Below are 18,005 nucleotides of genomic sequence, written 5' to 3' on the forward strand. Positions count from 1 at the left end.
GGGGGGGGTGAAGAGAAACAAAAAAGTAGCGGTTGTATTCACAGATAAGCTGTGTGAATTCGTTCTTGAAAAAGCCTTTTGAAATATCCCAAAATAGGTTTTTCTCTCTCGAAATTTAAAAAGCTAAAATGACAGTGAGCAAGAACATATTTATTTTGACTGGAAAGGGAATTATTATTATTATTTTTTTAAATACAAAAATACGACGAAGAATATTATTTCTGAGGGAATAGCAGGTACATGATGCGTGAATATGTGCGAGAAGGGTGTTGTTTGAGAGAGAGAGAGAGAGAGAGAGAGAGAGAGAGAGAGAGAGAGAGAGAGATGAGGGGTGCTGCGTGTGCCAGAGATTTTAAATCTCCCTGAGAGTGTTACATTTACCAAACCGTGACAGTCATGTCCCCAAGAATGTATATTCCCCTTCCTCGCGGCGAGGCCTGGCTAGAACTTCACCACTTATAAATCAGTGCAGTTGACTAACAAACATGTATGCTTGCATAACAATAATAATTTTGCTAACATTATCGATAAAATCATTTTTGGTTCAAACTAGTTTAAATAAAACAGAAGAAAAACAACAAAACGAAACCAATTAGGCTAAAAATCACGAACGACAATAACTCGAGCAATGCTATTTGCCCTAATATACAGCGGGACTGGTTAATTTGTGTGAAACATTATTGCTATTATTAATTGTTTGATTGCTATTCGCTTGTCATCCTCACCTTTGCCATGAAGATAGGGGCGCTGCGGTGCGCTCGCGGAGTACACGCCAATGGATCATCGTTCATTGAGGCCACGAGCTCTACTCAGGAGACAAGAGGTGGTATTTCTAATGACACTGATAACCAACACATGTTATGGGCTGCGGTGAGGACAGTGGTGAGGACAGTCACAACAAATCCAAAATACATTTTTTAATCAGCCCATTGGTAGCCTATTTCAGGAGTCCAACGTCGCATGGAAACGTTCAACATCACTCCACATAATTTCCCTCGCTTATTCCATTAGCGGTCAGGGTTATTTAGCAAATCTCCCTCTGGTTAAAATGATCAACACTCGCTCTGTAGCATATCATCTAAATATTACGCAATATATTGCCCAGAGTATGATTAATAAGGACATATTCTGTTTGCCAGAGTAACATTCTATACAGTTATTTCCATTTCATCCATCCATAGAACTGTATTGACTATCTCTGTCTTGCCAATTTTTTGTAATTCTTTCCTCTTTTGCAATCTTCGGCCCATCTTATTTGTGCTAACCGTGCTAGTCATTTCCAAGCATCTTTTATAGGCCTACATATCTCTATCGTGTCATTTCTGATCATTCAGCAGTACCAAGTACTCTTTGTGATGGAAATACCTTCGCATGGAGCGATAATTGTGGAGGCGTGTTTAAAAAGAAACTTTTCCCACCCCTCACCTCTCTTGCTCTCTGGCAATGGCGGCTACACTGGAGGCAATACAGCCACTAGCATAACGGGCTACAGAAGGAGAACTCAGAGCATGCTGTAACCCATATTCAACAAGACGAAAATGTTGTTTATGGATGTTGATTGAGAAGAATGTCCACTCAGTGATGGTTTTATAGTTTGTTGCCTGCTGGGAAAGCCTAACTGAACTGTTGAAAAGCCCTACATTTGCAGTTAAAATATATATATATTTAAATGTCACGCTGTTAGCTTATTTTTATTTTTATTCTTCTTCTTCTTCTTATATTCGCATATTATTACCTTTATTATTATTATTAGTAGTAGTATTATTATATTAGGCCTATATTTAATATTATAATTAGCCTATTATTATTGTTGTTATTATTATTATGCAGCCTGTATCAGTTTGGGAAAGTGAGTGAGGTTGGGGGAGGTTGTCTGGCAGTCAGCTGGCTTAGTAAATACAATGCCAGTCTTTGTTTTATTTTCGTGACGCAGAAAATTAATCAGCCCGAATGCGGAGCGCTCGGAGTCGCGGCTAGCGTCCTGTAATCAGGGCAGCGCGTGCCGTACGGATTATCTCGTTAATTTCTTTTTTTTTTATTTTGTGAGAAAAAAATACTTGTGGGCAATAATAATTAATTCTCGGACAGGGTAATTATTATTGAACGGATGTGGAGCAACCGGTAGATGGGTCTGGGTGAAAAAAAGTGACAGATTGAGGCCGGTGGCCGTTACATATAAAAACGTATGAAGTATTGGGATGCGTGCGTGCACGAGAGGAGGAGGGAACTCGCAGTTGCAACTTCGATTCTACAGGTAGGAGCAGATTGGTTCCAATCTAATAGGACCATGGGCTACAACGAAACATTCCAACTATCAACTTGAATGTAACTACTTATGATTTGCTAAATGCAGGCTATTTGATTGGCACAACGTTTTGTAAGCTTATCCTTTCATAAATAAACAGACATGCATCCTTAGATATTATTACATTGCGATCCTTAACACCCTGCGATCCTGTGTTTGTGTTTTTGTATTTGTAGTTTTTTTATAGGCCAAAGTTCAAATGTAATTTCAATGTAGGTCTCTTTGAAATGTACAATACAAGTGTGCTAGATCAATATGACGCTAGAAAATATTGTTCGCCGTTTGGGGCCAAAATATATAGGCCTAGGCTATATTATTAGGCAGATAGTCTAATAATTACTACCCAAATAATGTTTGTTTCCTCACCATTCAAGTGGATAGTGGGAAAATACATTGTTTCCTTTCTGGGCGATTGATGGCTAGATAGTTGATTCTTCCAAACAAATGTACATAAGGATTATTGAGGGTTTATTAGACCTAACAGTGTAGGCTACATGTAATATCAAATACGATGTTGTTGAATTTATGAAGGGAACATTTTCATTTAGTGTAGAATATTGTTTTATTATAGGAAATAACTCAAAAAAACAGACTCTCCACCGAATGAGATAAATGTGATCGGTTCTTAATTGCAGAGCAAGTGCTTGTTTGCTTAGATTAAGATAAAGTGGTTTTTGCTAATCAACACTCTTCGATAGTCTCACCACCTAAATCTAATTACCGGGAGCTATTAATTAGGTAGAAATCGCCCAGGGAGTGTCAATAATGTCGGCTCGAATTACAATTATGGAACAGTTTCCCCAAGTTTCTCGTCATTTTGCTAAATTGCCGTTCACATTTAAATATAGAAGGGATTTCGCCCTTTCAGCAGACGCATTCTATAGATAGAATGTAAGATGCTGTGGTAGTTTAATTGCCTGAATATGTAGAGCGCTGGGTTTACAGTATTGTCTCTTTTTTTTTTGTCGCCAACGGCTCTTTTGTCATCAGCATTATTTATCTGGTCAACAGTGGGCTTTGTCTTTGCAAATGGCCCCCAATCATGCCGTCTATACTGGAGACAATTAGCTGATGCTAACCTGTGGGTACTATGCTAATGGAGCGCCTTGCCTTTTTGGAGCCCAATGTGTGTGCGCATTTTAACGACAATGTTTTTGTTCTCGAAGAAGGCGTGCTGAAATGATGGGATGTTTTTGGTGCTGGTAGGATGTGGTGATGATGGTGGTGGTGGTGTGTGTGTGTGAGGGGTGGGGGGGTAGTAGGTGGCGCAAACGTTTGTAAGACAGACAGAGGATCCTCAGTCCACCAGGACAGCTGGGGGTCTCCGATCTGCTTTAAGAGCGCTGGCGGTGCAGGACGACGCTCATTTTTTAAATTAACCTCACTGCGTAAAGAGCGCGTAACGCCTCCAACGAATAACCAAGGACTTATCCGTATTAACCAAAACCATCCTCGCTCTCTTTCCTGTTGTGTTCTGTTCAGGTTTCGGTAGAAGAATTGAGAAGAATCCAACACTTGAGGACTAAACTAAAAAGGGTACTTTTCAACGCCTTTTTGTTTTCAAAATTCTCTGCAACTTTGCCCTTCAATCGGAGGCTAGAATGATGTCTTATCTGAAGCAGCCTCAGTACACAGTCAACGGTCTGAGTTTGTCTGCCTCAGGAATGGACCTTCTTCATCCGTCTATCGGCTATCCAGGTGAGGTCATGGAAGACATTTATTACACAAATAACCATGAAATAATGAAATCACCTCAAATGGCTTAGGCCTATTGCATAGATTTGATTTGTTTATTGTCGCGTCTCTTTCTTACGAAATTATGATTAAATGAACTGATAACGATAAGATAAAAACAAGTTAAAAATATATACTAATGTAGACTTGGAATTATAATTTAATCGAAAGTTGTGTTTTCGATATAATTTGCCATTGGCTTTATAAACATTCTCGTCTTGCTTATTTATGTCTGTAGTGAATTATCTAAACTACGAGGGGATAATGTTGTACATTGTCCTTGTGGGGTGTACTACATGTAAATTAATAATGATCCTAGACTAACAAGAATCACGTCTTGGAAACGTTTGCAATAAGAGATCTGAGCAATGAAAAATATTCCCTGTCTGAAATGTCAACCGAAAAACGATTTATCTATCTAAACATAGCCTAACTGCTCATGATCAAAATTGCAACTTTAGGCCTATTGGATAGGCTACAGTTGACAAGCCACATTGATTAGCCCATGTAGGATAAAACAATGTTTTTCTCCTAAAGCAATAACCTGTTTGTATTTGTAAGGTGGGCTACTTAATGTTGACTTAACGAACAGACCTTTTCTCATACAGGCGCCCCTCGTAAACAGAGGCGCGAGAGGACGACCTTTACGCGCGCCCAGCTGGACATTCTGGAGAACTTGTTCGCCAAGACCCGCTACCCAGACATCTTTATGCGCGAGGAGGTGGCCCTGAAGATCAATTTACCTGAGTCTCGTGTTCAGGTGAGTTCCTAGGCTTTTGGGTAAACACACGGGATCATCCGGGTTTTGAGTCAAGGCCACTTACACAGCTCGTTAATTTTGGATTTGAGAAGTCAAGCTCCCAGACGCCACTTCAGAGCATGTCTTCTCCACTCTGATAATTGGAGTGTTCACCCCCCAGTGTATAGTCCTACGAGCCTCTTCTTTTGCATCCACTATGGCAGACTGTATTGAAATTAAACATGAATAAAACGCTACAACATTTTTTTTTTGCGTTCATGGGGTGATAAATAAACTGACTGAGCATCCTCTCCATTTTATTACTACAATTCAACACATTAATTCTTCTTCCAGGTATGGTTTAAAAACCGAAGGGCGAAGTGTCGCCAGCAGGCACAACAGTCCCAGAGCGGTGCGCAGAGCAAGACCAAACCCGTCAAAAAGAGAAGTTCCCCAATGAGAGAAGCCAGCTCCGAGAGCGGTGCCAGCGGACAGTTCACACCGCCTCCCAGCACCTCAATCCCGCTCGTAAACAGCAGTACTGCCCCGGTGTCCATCTGGAGCCCGGCCTCCATCTCCCCACTGTCTGACCCACTCTCTACCTCTTCCTCCTCTTGTATGCAACGGTCCTACCCGATGACCTACACCCAGGCGTCCGGATACAGCCAAGGCTACACCGGATCCTCATCCTATTTCAGCGGGATGGACTGCGGATCTTACTTGGCGCCTATGCACCACCAGCTCTCCGCTGCGGGCTCCACCATGAGCCCCATGAGCAGCAACGGGGTCTCCAGCCACCTGAGCCCGCCTTCGTCCCTCTCCACGCCAGGGTATGGGGCAGCGGGACTGAGTTTCAGTGGTCCCACAGACTGCCTGGATTACAAGGACCAGGCCGCGGCCTGGAAACTCAACTTCAACACGGACTGTTTGGATTACAAAGACCAGTCCTCGTGGAAATTTCAGGTGTTGTGAGAAGAATGAGTGAGTGACATTATATTTTCACAATGTGGTGAAATAAACGTTAGTCAATCCGATGGGATTGAGTCGGCGAAAGGCATCGTTTTCCAATGGCTGGTCCTGGGCATCAAACTATTACCCCGAACAGCAGCAGTGTGAGTGGAGAGAAGCTGCCGCTTCGTCTCTCTGACAGCGTAACAACTGCTGAGTTAACTTATTGAAAATTCAGTGAACTCTCTTTAACTTTGATCAAGGACATGGAACAAAAGTGTTGTCCAAGAAGAAATTGATCAAGAGAAGCTGCAACCCTTGGCTAAACGCGTGGAATGGGTCAGCTTTCCATAAGCTTCTTACGACTCCCCGATCCTCTCCTCTTGGTTGGCAAACTAAAGGGGCCCTTTGATCAAAGCATTGTGTGCGTGTGTGCGTGCGTGTGCGCGCCTGTGAGGCGAACCTGGATGCACTATTTAATTTATGAAAAATGTTTATAAGACACTAGTTCCAACAGACAATCAACAGTATGCGTGTGCTCATAAATGTCCCCTAAGTGTTTTGGCATTTTCTATTTGTGTTAGCTTTTTGAGACTGTGATTCCTTGTACCCGTATGCAATTCCGTGTTTCGCATCTGCGATCACCCAGCTGTGAATTGAATAGTTTTTTAAATGTTTAAGTATGATAAATTATTACGATGAAATATTAGTTGAAATAGGGAGTTTTCAAACAGTGTGAGTGGCCGAGTCAATGAGCAGCAACGTTGCCTGAAACATCAGTGTCCGTCAATGACCAAATACAGCTCAATGTTGTTATGCCAAACTGCTATGAAAAGGCTAAACACAAAAATAAAGAACGTTTGAACTGATTCCCCAGTGTCGCCTGTTTAACTTCTTAAAACCATGTTTTTTTCTTTCTAGTTATTCATCAATAGACTTGCTATTGTAATTTTGTTCTGTCAACACATCTGAGTTTTAGAGAAAATAATACATATGACATAAAACATGATGAATAGGCCTATTACCCAACAACAATGATATTTGAATTCAAACCAAGGTGCACACACACATACGCACAAGCATACACGCACACGCACACACTATACTATTTCAAGTGTCAGAAGCAGGAATGTGCAGACTGGGAGAGCAATGTTAATCCCGTTTTGCAGGGAGGATAATCCAACATTTCACTGACGGAACTGTCCAGTTCACACGGAGCCGCTTTCCAAAACTCCCCCAGTCACCAACATTCACATTCCCACTAAAATTGTCTGTTATAAAGGAATACGTTTTTAAAGCTTTACAAAACACCCCCTTGGATGTCAGCAAATCAGGCGAGGAAAATCCACATTTTACCAACTGAAAATAGGCCTATGCTATGTGTTTGTCAGAATTGCCATTCAATTCACCAATCAACACATCCAGAACATCTCAAATAAATACTGTGTAAAAACACGTTAGGTAAAAGGCCAACGGTCTCTTATTAGACCAGTCCTTTTAAAAATCAAACTCAGAGAGGGTGTTATTGGTTGTAAAAACGAAAGGGTCGACTTGGCCAATGCAGGTCTCAGTTAATAGATAAAAGAGGAGAAAATCATATTTTATGCTGCATTTTGTAATTATTTAGGAGAGAGGAATTTACCTTTTTACATTATTTTAGTAGACTATAGAATCTCAGTTTATGCCCACAATGGGGACCAATGTGTTATTGGTCCAAATGCCCCCCGAAAAAAAACGAATTAGTCCATAATCATAGCGTGCAGTGGTCGAATAAAAAGGCAACAACAATCAAGGTATCGATTTCACTGAATTTTTACTGCGTGGACATCACGCTATGATGATATATTCATATATTGTATAATTAACTATATTTATATGCAATTAGATTTAGTCAATATCAGCATTATGATCATCAACATGAAAAAGTATATACTTGCAAATGGAAAATGCTAATTGAAATGCAATTCAATACAAAACATCAGGTCCCGGTTTGCCAAAAGCATTTTAGGGCTAAATTCATCTTTAGAACCCTGGGAGATTCGTTAAATCTCTTAGCTCTTTCCTAAAATCATCGTTGATAAAGTTGCTCTTGAAAACGCTCGTTATTTAACATCTGCTCAGACCACTTGCAAAACAGCAAAGTACCTCGTTAGATGCTTTTTTACCCTTCCGCGTAACTTTATACACAGAAGATCCCCGCTAACCATAAAATCAATATGTTTATCTGTCTTTCAGTGAACATCTACAACTTCAGAACGAATGTGACAGTGACTACAAATACAAAGTTGGCCATTTCTTTGCATAACAAGCGAAGGATATACTGACTTCAAATGAAAACCCTAGAAGACTGCATTAAAAGATAAATACAGTATAGGCTACATAGACCTATATATTTGAATGATATTGAAATCAATTTGATGTTAATTCAATTGAGCTGTCTGTCATTTTTGCTTATATTTCATGATGTGTCAAATTTTGATTTAGTGCATTATTAAGTGCTTCAATATTTGTAGCCATAGGAGCTGATCCGTCATCAGTATTGTGTAATAATTCTAATGTTAAGGTAAGATTGGAAAGGGAGAACGCTGATCCGAGAGCAGTGCTGCCTTTCTTTCGATCTTATCAGTTTCGACACAGGCCTCAACGACGCACTTATCGAAAGTCCCTGCCTGGTGTTTTGGTGAACGCATATGTTACATATTTGGCCGTTGTAGGAAAGATGCAACTTTAAAACACCTGTAAGCCTAAATTCCATTGCAATCGGGAAACCGGGACAATATGTATTGCACATCCATGACTGAGTGGAGTTTGCAGGCAGCCCAATTCTGCTCATCGTTTCCCAGTTGCGATGTAACATGAGCATTACCATGATCGTAGCAGTTGCATCGTTAATTACGTGCCAATATTTTAAGTGTTTTACAAACAAGCATGTAGAGAGAACCTTCGCTAAGTGAGTCGTTAGACCATACTGATAGTATCGACATAAAAGCAACCCTTTTCTCAGGATCAGCCTTCTCCACTCAAATCATACCTTAACATTCAAATTATTCTACAGTACTGACGACGGATCAGCTCCTAGAGAGATATTACCACAAATGGCTGAACATATTGAGGAGGCTTATTATGCTTACACAAATAATAAACTACTAAATTACAGGTTGGGCACATCATTGAGCACACCTTGTCACACAGCATTAAACATATTGAGGCAAAAATTACAGATATAATTGAAATATATAGCCGACGCCCATGTAGCCTATTTGTATTGTAATGCGGTCATCTTGGTTTTCATTTGATGCATTGTTTTATATTTCACTTGTTTGTAACAATTGCAAATACTTTGGCAACGTTGTATTTATAGTCAACTTAGTTCTGAAGTTATCAGCGGTCGGTCAGACCGATAGAATCAAGATGTTTAGGTTAAGGCTAGGTAGCCTATGTTTAGCTGAGCTTTTCTGTGAATAAATTGATGCGGAGGGCAAAAAACACCCAACGATGCACCTTGACTGCTCTTCGACTTGTCTGGATCACTTGTAGATGTGCAAAGGTTCGTTATTAAGAGCAACGTTATTAACGAAGCCTCTGGGAAACAGATAGAACCATCTTATCTTTAGTAGACTAGTAGACTAACGATGATCTTAACACTACGAAGGCTCTGGGAAACGAGGCCCAGATTTTTCAAAGACCAATTAGTGGAAACATATCAGAATTAGGCTGCCTGTATAAACGGAGCCCCCCCCCAAAAAAAATATTATAAATTGAGATTATTGAAAAGCATTGGAATGGTAGATGTGCAGAAGATTAATGTGCAAGTAGAGATACAGGGGTGCAAAGGAGCAAGATAAATAAATAAATAAACAACAGTATGGGGATGAAATAGTTGGATGAGCTATTTACAGATGGGCTATGTACAGGTGCAGTGATCTGTGAGCTGCTCTGACAGCTGGTGCTAAATGCTAGTGAGGGAGATATGTGTCTCCAGCTTCAGTGATTTTTGCAGTTCGTTCCAGTCATTGGCAGCAGAGTGTTGGATGGAAAGGCGGCCAAAGGAGTAATTGGCTTTGGGGGTGACCAGTGAGATATACCTGCTGGAATGCGTGTTACTGGTGGGCGCTGCTATGGTGACGAGTGAGCTGAGATAAGGCAGGGCTTTACCTAGGAAAGACTTATAGATGGTTCGGCGACGAGTATGAAGCGAGGGCCAGCCAACGAGAGCGTACAGGTGGCAGTGGTGGGTAGTATATGGGGCTTTGGTGACAAAACAAATGGCACTGTGATAGACTGCATTCAGTTTGTTGAGTAGAGTGTTGGAGGCTATTTTGTAAATGACATCGCTGAAGTCGAGGATCGGTAGGATGGTCAGTTTTACGAGGGTATGTTTGGCAGCATGAGTGAAGGATGCTTTGTTCCGAAATAGGAATCAGATTCTAGATTTAATTTTGGATTGAAGATGCTTAAGATGGAGATGTCTGGAAGGAGAGTTTACAGTCTAACCAGACACCTAGGTATTTGTCAGAACCGTCCAGACGTCAGAACCGTCCAGTAATGCTGGACAGGCGGGCAGGTGTGGCAGCAATCGGTTGAAGAGCATGCATTGAGTTTAACTTGCATTTAAGAGCAGTTGGAGGCAACAGAAGTAGAGTTGTACGGCATTGAAGCTCGTCTGGAGGTTTGTTAACACAGTGTCCAAAGAAGGGCCAGAAGTATACAGAATGGTGTCGTCTGCGTAAAGGTGGATCAGAGAATCACCAGCAGCAAGAGCGACATCATTGATGTATACAGAGAAGAGAGTCGGCCTGAGAATTGAACCCTGTGGCACCCAAATAGAGACTGCCAGAAGCTCGGACAACAGGCCCTCCGATTTGACACACTGAACTCTATCAAAGAAGTAGTTGGTGAACCAGGCGAGGCAATCATTTGAGAAACCAAGGCTGTTGAGTCTGCCAATAAGAATGTGGTGATTGACGGAGTCGAAAGCCTTGGCCAGGTCGATGAATACGGCTGCACAGTATTGTCGCTTATCGATGGAGGTTATGATATCATTTAGGACCTTGAGCGTGGCTGAGGTGCAGCCATGACCAGCTCTGAAACCAGACTGCATAGTGGAGAAGGTATGGTGGGATTCAAAATGGTCCATAATCTGTTCGTTAACTTGGCTTTCGAAGACCTTAGAAAGGCAGGGTAGGATAGATATAGGTCTGTAGCAGTTTGGGTCTAGAGTGTCTCGCCCTTTGAAGAGGGGGATGACCGCGCCTGCTTTCCAATCTTTGGGAATCTCAGACGATACGAAAGAGAGGTTGAACAGGCTTGTAATTGGGGTTGCAACAATTGCGGGTGATCATTTTAGAAAGAGAAGGTCCAGATTGTCTAGCCCGGCTGATTTGTAGGGGTCCAGATTTTGCAGCTCTTTCAGAACATCAGCTATCTGGATTTGGGTGAAGGAGAAATGGGGGAGGCTTGGGCGAGTGCTTATTGAAATGCTTATTGAAATTCTCAATTATAGTGGATTTGTCAGTGGTGACAGTGTTTCCTAGCCTCAGTGCAGTGGGCAGCTGGGAGGAGGTGCTCTTATTCTCCATGGACTCCATTCTCCATTTAAGAATGATAGCGGCCACTGTGTTTTTGGGGACCTTCAATGCCACCAACATTTTTTGGTACCCTTCCCCAGATCTGTGCCTTGACAACATCCTGTCTCGGAGCTTGGTTTTTGCTCTGACATGCACTGTTAGCTGTGAGACCTTATATAGACCAGTTTGTACCTTTCTAAATCATGGCCAATCAATTTAATTGACCACAGGTGGACCAATCAAGTTGAAGGAACATCTCAAGCGGTCTTACGCACTGCATCGCTGTGCTTGAGGCATCACTACGGACCCGGGTTCGATCCCGGGCTGTGTTGCAGCCGGCCAGGACCTGGAGGCCCATGAGAAGGCGTACAATTGGCCCAGAGTTGTCCAGGTTAGGGGAGGGTTTGGCCGGCTGGGATGTCTTTGTCCCATTGCGCTCTAGCGACTCCTGTGGTGGGCTGGGGGCACCAGTTACACGGTCACCAGTTATACCAGTGTTTCCTCCTACACATTGGTGCAGCTGGCTTCCGGGTTAAGTGAGCAGTGTGTCAAGAAGCAGTGCGGCTTGGCAGGGTTGTGTTTCGGAGGACGCATGGCTCTCGACCTTCGCCTCCCCCAAGTTCATACAGGAGTTGCAACAATGGGACAAGACTGTAACTACTAATTGGGGAGAAAAGGGGGTATTGGTATTTGGTATTTTATTAGGATCCCCATTAGCTGTTACAAAAGCAGCAGCTACTCTTCCTGGGGTCCAAACAAAACATGAAACATAATACAAAATGACATAATACAGAACATCAATAGACAAGAACACTCAAAGACAGAACTACATACATTTTTTAAAAGGCCTTTTAAAGGTAGCCTACATATCAATGCATACACACAAGTTATCTAGGTCAGATAGGGGAGAAGCGTTGTGCCACGAGGTTATGCCTTATCTGTTTTTTGAAACCAGGTTTGCTGTTTATTTGAGCAGTATGAGATGGAAGGAAGTTCCATGTAATTAGGGCTCTATATAATACCGTACAGTTGGTACCAAATGACAGTTTACAATCTAAAGTAACGGCAAGTAATTTAGTCTCCTCAACTTGTTCAACAGACACACCATTCATTAACAGATTCAGCTGAGGTCTAGAATTTAAGGAATGGTTTGTACCAAATACAATGCTCTTAGGTTTAGAGATGTTTAGGACCAATTTATTACCGGCCACCCATTCCAAAACAGACTGCAACACTTTGCTAAGGGTTTCAGTGACTTCATTAGCTTTGGTTGCTGATACGTATATGGTTGAATCATCAGCAAACATGGACACACATGCTTTGTTTAATGCCAGTGGCAGATCATTGGTAAAAATAGAAAAGAGTAGAGGGCCTAGAGAGCTGCCCTGCGGTACACCACACTTTAAATGTTTGACATTAGAGAAGCTTCCATTAAAGAAAACCATTTGAGTTCTATTGAAAAGCCATAACATATCCGTTTTATCAACAACAGATTATGGTTAATAATATCAAAGGCTGCACTGAAATGTAACAATACAGCTCTCACAATCTTCTTATTATCAATTTCTTTCAACCAATCATCAGTCATTTGTGTCAGTGCAGTACACGTTGAGTGCCCTTCTCTATAAGCATGCTGAAAGTCTGTTGTTAATTTGTTTACAGAGAAATAGCATTGTATTTGGTCAAACATTTTTTTCCAACAGTTTGCTAAGAGCTGGCAGCAAGCTTATCTGTTTGCTGTTAGAACCAGTAAATGCCGCTTTACCACTCTTGGGTGGTGGAATTACTTTGGCTTCCCTCCAGGCATGAGGACAAAGACTTTCCTCTAGGCTCAGATTAAAAATATGACAGATAGGAGTGGCTATAGTCAGCTACCATCCTCAGTAGCTTTCCATCTAAGTTGTCAATGCCATGAGGTTTGTCATTATTGATCGACAACAATAATTCATCCACCTTTCCCACACGAACTTTACATAATTCAAACTTGCAATGCTTTTCTTTAATGATTTGTTTTTTTTATGCATGAATACAATTGCTCACTGTTCGTTGTTGACATTTCCTGCCAAAGTTTGCCCACTTTGCCAATGAAATAATCATTAAAATAATTGCCAATTTCAAATGGTTTCGTGATGAATCAGCCATTCAATGAAAGATGGAGTTGAATTTGTCTTTCTGCCCATAATTTAATTTAAAGCATTCCAAAGTTTTTGTTCCATCGTTCTTTATGTCATTGATCTTTGCTTCATAATACAGTTTCATCGTCTTTTTGTGGAGTTTAGTCACATCATTTCTCAATTTGCAGTAAGTAAGCCAGTCAGTTGTGCGGCCAGACTGTAAGGGATTTCCTCCTCTTCTTCCGAAGAGGAGAGGCGAAAAGGATCGGAGGACCAATATGCGGCGTGGTAAGTGTCCATGGTTCTTTTAATACGAAAATGTACACATGAACAACTGAATACAAAAACAATAAACGTGGAATGAACGAAACCCAAAACAGTACCGTGTGGTGAAAAACACAGACACGGAAACAAACACCCACAAACACACAGAGATGCGCCGACAGAGATGGCCGCCTCGCTTAGCGTTCCTAGGAAACTATGCAGTTTTTTGTTTTTTTACGTGTTATTTCTTACATTGGTACCCCAGGTCATCTTAGGTTTCATTACATACAGTCGAGAAGAACTACTGAATATAAGAGCAGCGTCAACTCACCATCAGTACGACCAAGAATATGACTTTTGCGAAGCGGATCCTGTGTTCTGCCTTTCACCCAGGACAACGGAATGGATCCCAGCCGGCGACCCAAAAAAACGACTCCGTAAAAGAGGGAAACGAAGCGGTCTTCTGGTCAGAGTCCGGAGACGGGCACATCGCGCACCACTCCCTAGCATACTTCTCGCCAATGTCCAGTCTCTTGAGAACAAGGTTGATGAAATCCGAGCAAGGGTAGCATTCCAGAGGGACATCAGAGACTGTAACGTTCTTTGCTTCACGGAAACATGGCTCACTGGAGAGACGCTATCGGAGTCGGTGCAGCCAGCTGGTTTCTCCACGCATCGCGTTAACGAGACGTGGTGTGGTCACAACAACATACAGGAACTCAAGTCCTTCTGTACACCTGATTTAGAATTCCTCACAATCAAATGTCTACCTCATTATCTACCAAGGCAATTCTCTTCGATTATAATCACAGCCGTATATATTCCCCCCAAGCAGACACATCGATGGCTCTGAACAAACTTTATTTTACTCTTTGCAAACTGGAATCCACATATCCTGAGGCTGCATTCATTGTAGCTGGGGATTTTAACAAGGCTAATCTGAAAACAAGACTCCCCAAATTGTATCAGCATATCGATTGCGCAACCAGGGCTGGCAAAACCTTGGATCATTGCTATTCTAACTTCCGCGACGCATATAAGGCCCTCTCCCACTCTCCTTTCGGAAAAGCTGACCACGACTCCATTTTGTTGCTCCCTCCCTACAAACAGAAACTAAAATAAGAAGCTCCCGCGCTGAGGTCTGTTCAACGCTGGTCCGACCAATCTGATTCCACACTCCAAGACTGCTTCCATCACGTGGACTGGGATATGTTTCGTATTGCGTTAGACAACAACATTGACAAATACGCTGATTCGGTGAGCGAGTTCATTAGAACGTGCGTTGAAGATGTCGTTCCCATAGCAATGATTAAAACATTCCCAAACCAGAAACCGTGGATTGATGGCTGCATTCGCGTGAAACTGAAAGCGCAAACCACTGCTTTTAATCAGGGCAAGGTAACCGGAAACATGACCGAATACAAACAGTGTAGCTATTCCCTCCGCAAGGCAATCAAACAAGCTAAGCGTCAATATAGAGACAAAGTAGAATCGCAATTCAACGGCTCAGACACAAGAGGTATGTGGCAGGGTCTACAGTCAATCACGGATTACAAAAAGAAAACCAGCCCAGTCACGGACCAGGATGCCTTGCTCCCAGGCAGACTAAATAACTTTTTTGCCCGCTTTGAGGACAATACAGTGCCACTGACACGGCCCGCAACCAAAACATGCAGACTCTCCTTCACTGCAGCCGAGGTGAGTAAAACATTTCAACGTGTTAACCCTCGCAAGGCTGCAGGCCCAGACGGCATCCCCAGCCGCGCCCTCAGAGCATGCGCAGACCAGCTGGCTGGTGTGTTTACGGACATATTCAATCAATCCCTATCCCAGTCTGCTGTTCCCACATGCTTCAAGAGGGCCACCATTGTTCCTGTTCCCAAGAAAGCTAAGGTAACTGAGCTAAACGACTACCGCCCCGTAGCACTCACTTCCGTCATCATGAAGTGCTTTGAGAGACTAGTCAAGGACCATATTACCTCCACCCTACCTGACACCCTAGACCCACTCCAATTTGCTTACCACCCAAATAGGTCCACAGATGATGCAATCTCAACCACACTGCACACTGCCCTAACCCATCTGGACAAGAGGAATACCTATGTGATAATGCTGTTCATCGACTACAGCTCAGCATTTAACACCATAGTACCCTCCAAACTCGTCATCAAGCTCGAGACCCTGGGTCTCGACCCCGCACTGTGCAACTGGGTACTGGACTTCCTGATGGGCCGCCCCCAGGTGGTGAGGGTAGGTAACAACATCTCCGACCCCGCTGATCCTCAACACTGGGGCCCCACAAGGGTGCGTTCTGTGCCCTCTCCTGTCCTCCCTGTTCACCAACGACTGCGTGGCCACGCACACCTCCAACTCAATCATCAAGTTTGCGGACGACACAACAGTGGTAGGCTTGATTACCAACAACGACGAGACGGCCTACAGGGAGGAGGTGAGGGCCCTCGGAGTGTGGTGTCAGGAAAATAACCTCACACTCAACGTCAACAAAACTAAGGAGATGATTGTGGACTTCAGGAAACAGCAGAGGGAACACCCCCCTATCCACATCAATGGAACAGCAGTGGAGAGGTAGTACGTTTTAAGTTCCTCGGCGTACACATCACAGACAAACTGAATTGGTCCACCCACACAGACAGCATCGTAAAGAAGGCGCAGCAGCGCCTCTTCAACCTCAGGAGGCTGAAGAAATTCGGCTTGTCACCAAAAGCACTCACAAACTTCTACAGATGCACAATCGAGAGCATCCTGTCGGGCTGTATCACCGGCAGCGCCAGACAGGCGGGAGACTCCGGCAGCGCCGGACAGACAGGACCACCTGTAGGGAGGAGACAGAGATACAGCCTGGTGCGTGGGGCTGCCACAGGAACCACCAGGCTGGGGAGACCTTCAGGAGGCTTGGTGTTAGGAGGAGGCACCTGAAGGACCGGGCTGTGGGGGAGCACTGGAGCTCTGGTGCGCAGCCTTGGCACCACTTCCCCAGGCTGGACAACAACTCTAGCCCGGACCCTCCAGAGTGCAGGCACAGGTTGAACCGGGCTGTGGGTAAGCACGGGAGATCTAGTGCCTACTACGCACACCTCTCCCTTAGGCTCCACTCCCACATTTGCCCGGCACGAGCGGAGCGCAGGCAGAGGACGCACTGCACCCTCCCAGCATCCCGGAGACACAGCACGCAGAGCCGGCGCAGGATACCCTGGACCAAAACTGCGTACCGGCGACCAGACCCGCTGAGCAGGCACCATATGCCCTGGCTCGATGCCCGCACTCGCATGACACTCTCGGGGGGCTGCCCTACAGCGCACCGGGCTATGGGCACTACTGGCGACACCGTGCGCTTAACCGCATAACACGGTGCCTGACCAGTAACGCGCTGCTTATAATAAGCACGAGGAGTGAGCTCAGGTCTGCTACCTGGCTTAGCTTCACACCTCGTGTGCCCCCCCCAAAAAAAATTGGGGGGCTGCCTCACGTACCTGTCGCACTGCCGTGCAGCCTCATATCGCCGCCGCTCAGCTTTCGCTGCCTCCTGCTCTGCTTTGGGGCGTCTATATTCCCCAGCCTGTGCCCAGGGTCCCTCTCGGTTCAATATCTCCTCCCATGTCCAGGAGTCCTGTGATGCTGGCCGCTGTTGTTGCTGCTGCTGCTGCTGTCGTCGCTGTCTTTTACCACGCCGCTTGGTCCTTGGTTGGTGGGTGTTTCTGTAAGGGATTTCCTCCTCTTCTTCCGAAGAGGAGAGGCGAAAAGGATCGGAGGACCAATATGCGGCGTGGTAAGTGTCCATGGTTCTTTTAATACGAAATAGTACACATGAACAACTGAATACAAAAACAATAAACGTGGAATGAACGAAACCCAAAACAGTACCGTGTGGTGAAAAACACAGACATGGAAACAAACACCCACAAACACACAGTGAAACCCAGGCTACCTAAGTATGATTCTCAATCAGAGACAACTAATGACACCTGATTGAGAACCATACTAGGCCGAAACATAGAAATACCCAAATCATAGAAAAACAAACATAGACTGCCCACCCCAACTCACGCCCTGACCATACTAAATAATGACAAAACAAACAAAATAAAGGTCAGAATGTGACACAGACTTATTAGCCATTCTTTTTGCCCCATCTCTTTCAACCATACAGTTTTTCAATCCCTCATCAATCCATGGAGCCTTAACAGTTCTAATAGTCAGTTTCTTAACAGGTGCATGTTTATCAATAATTGGAAGAAGCAATTTCATAAATTCATCAAGTACAGCGTCTGGATGCTCCTCATTAATCACATCAGACCAACACATTTTTTTAAACA

At 43.6% G+C, this 18,005-nt stretch overlaps 1 protein-coding gene across 2 annotated transcripts; it reads left to right on the forward strand.

Annotated features, from left to right (window-relative positions):
- The first annotated feature begins 1,983 nt into the window (after positions 1-1,983).
- LOC110522467 (homeobox protein OTX2-like) lies at positions 1,984-6,595 on the forward strand. Of its 2 annotated transcripts, XM_036976075.2 has the most exons (4): positions 1,984-2,254; positions 3,788-4,003; positions 4,648-4,799; positions 5,133-6,595. In XM_036976075.2, exons 2-4 carry the CDS (start codon positions 3,907-3,909, stop codon positions 5,748-5,750), a joined length of 867 nt encoding a protein of 288 aa, XP_036831970.1. In that variant the 5' UTR covers positions 1,984-2,254; positions 3,788-3,906; the 3' UTR covers positions 5,751-6,595. The 2 variants fall into 2 exon arrangements, with proteins under 2 accessions (XP_036831970.1, XP_021456562.1); XM_021600887.3 differs by lacking the exon at positions 1,984-2,254 and having other exon boundaries at positions 3,672-4,003.
- The last annotated feature ends 11,410 nt before the right edge of the window (positions 6,596-18,005 follow it).

The sequence above is a fragment of the Oncorhynchus mykiss genome, chromosome 4 (genome assembly GCF_057628025.1).
Source record: "Oncorhynchus mykiss isolate SJ-2025 chromosome 4, ASM5762802v1, whole genome shotgun sequence".
Classification (NCBI taxonomy): Eukaryota; Metazoa; Chordata; class Actinopteri; order Salmoniformes; family Salmonidae; genus Oncorhynchus; species Oncorhynchus mykiss.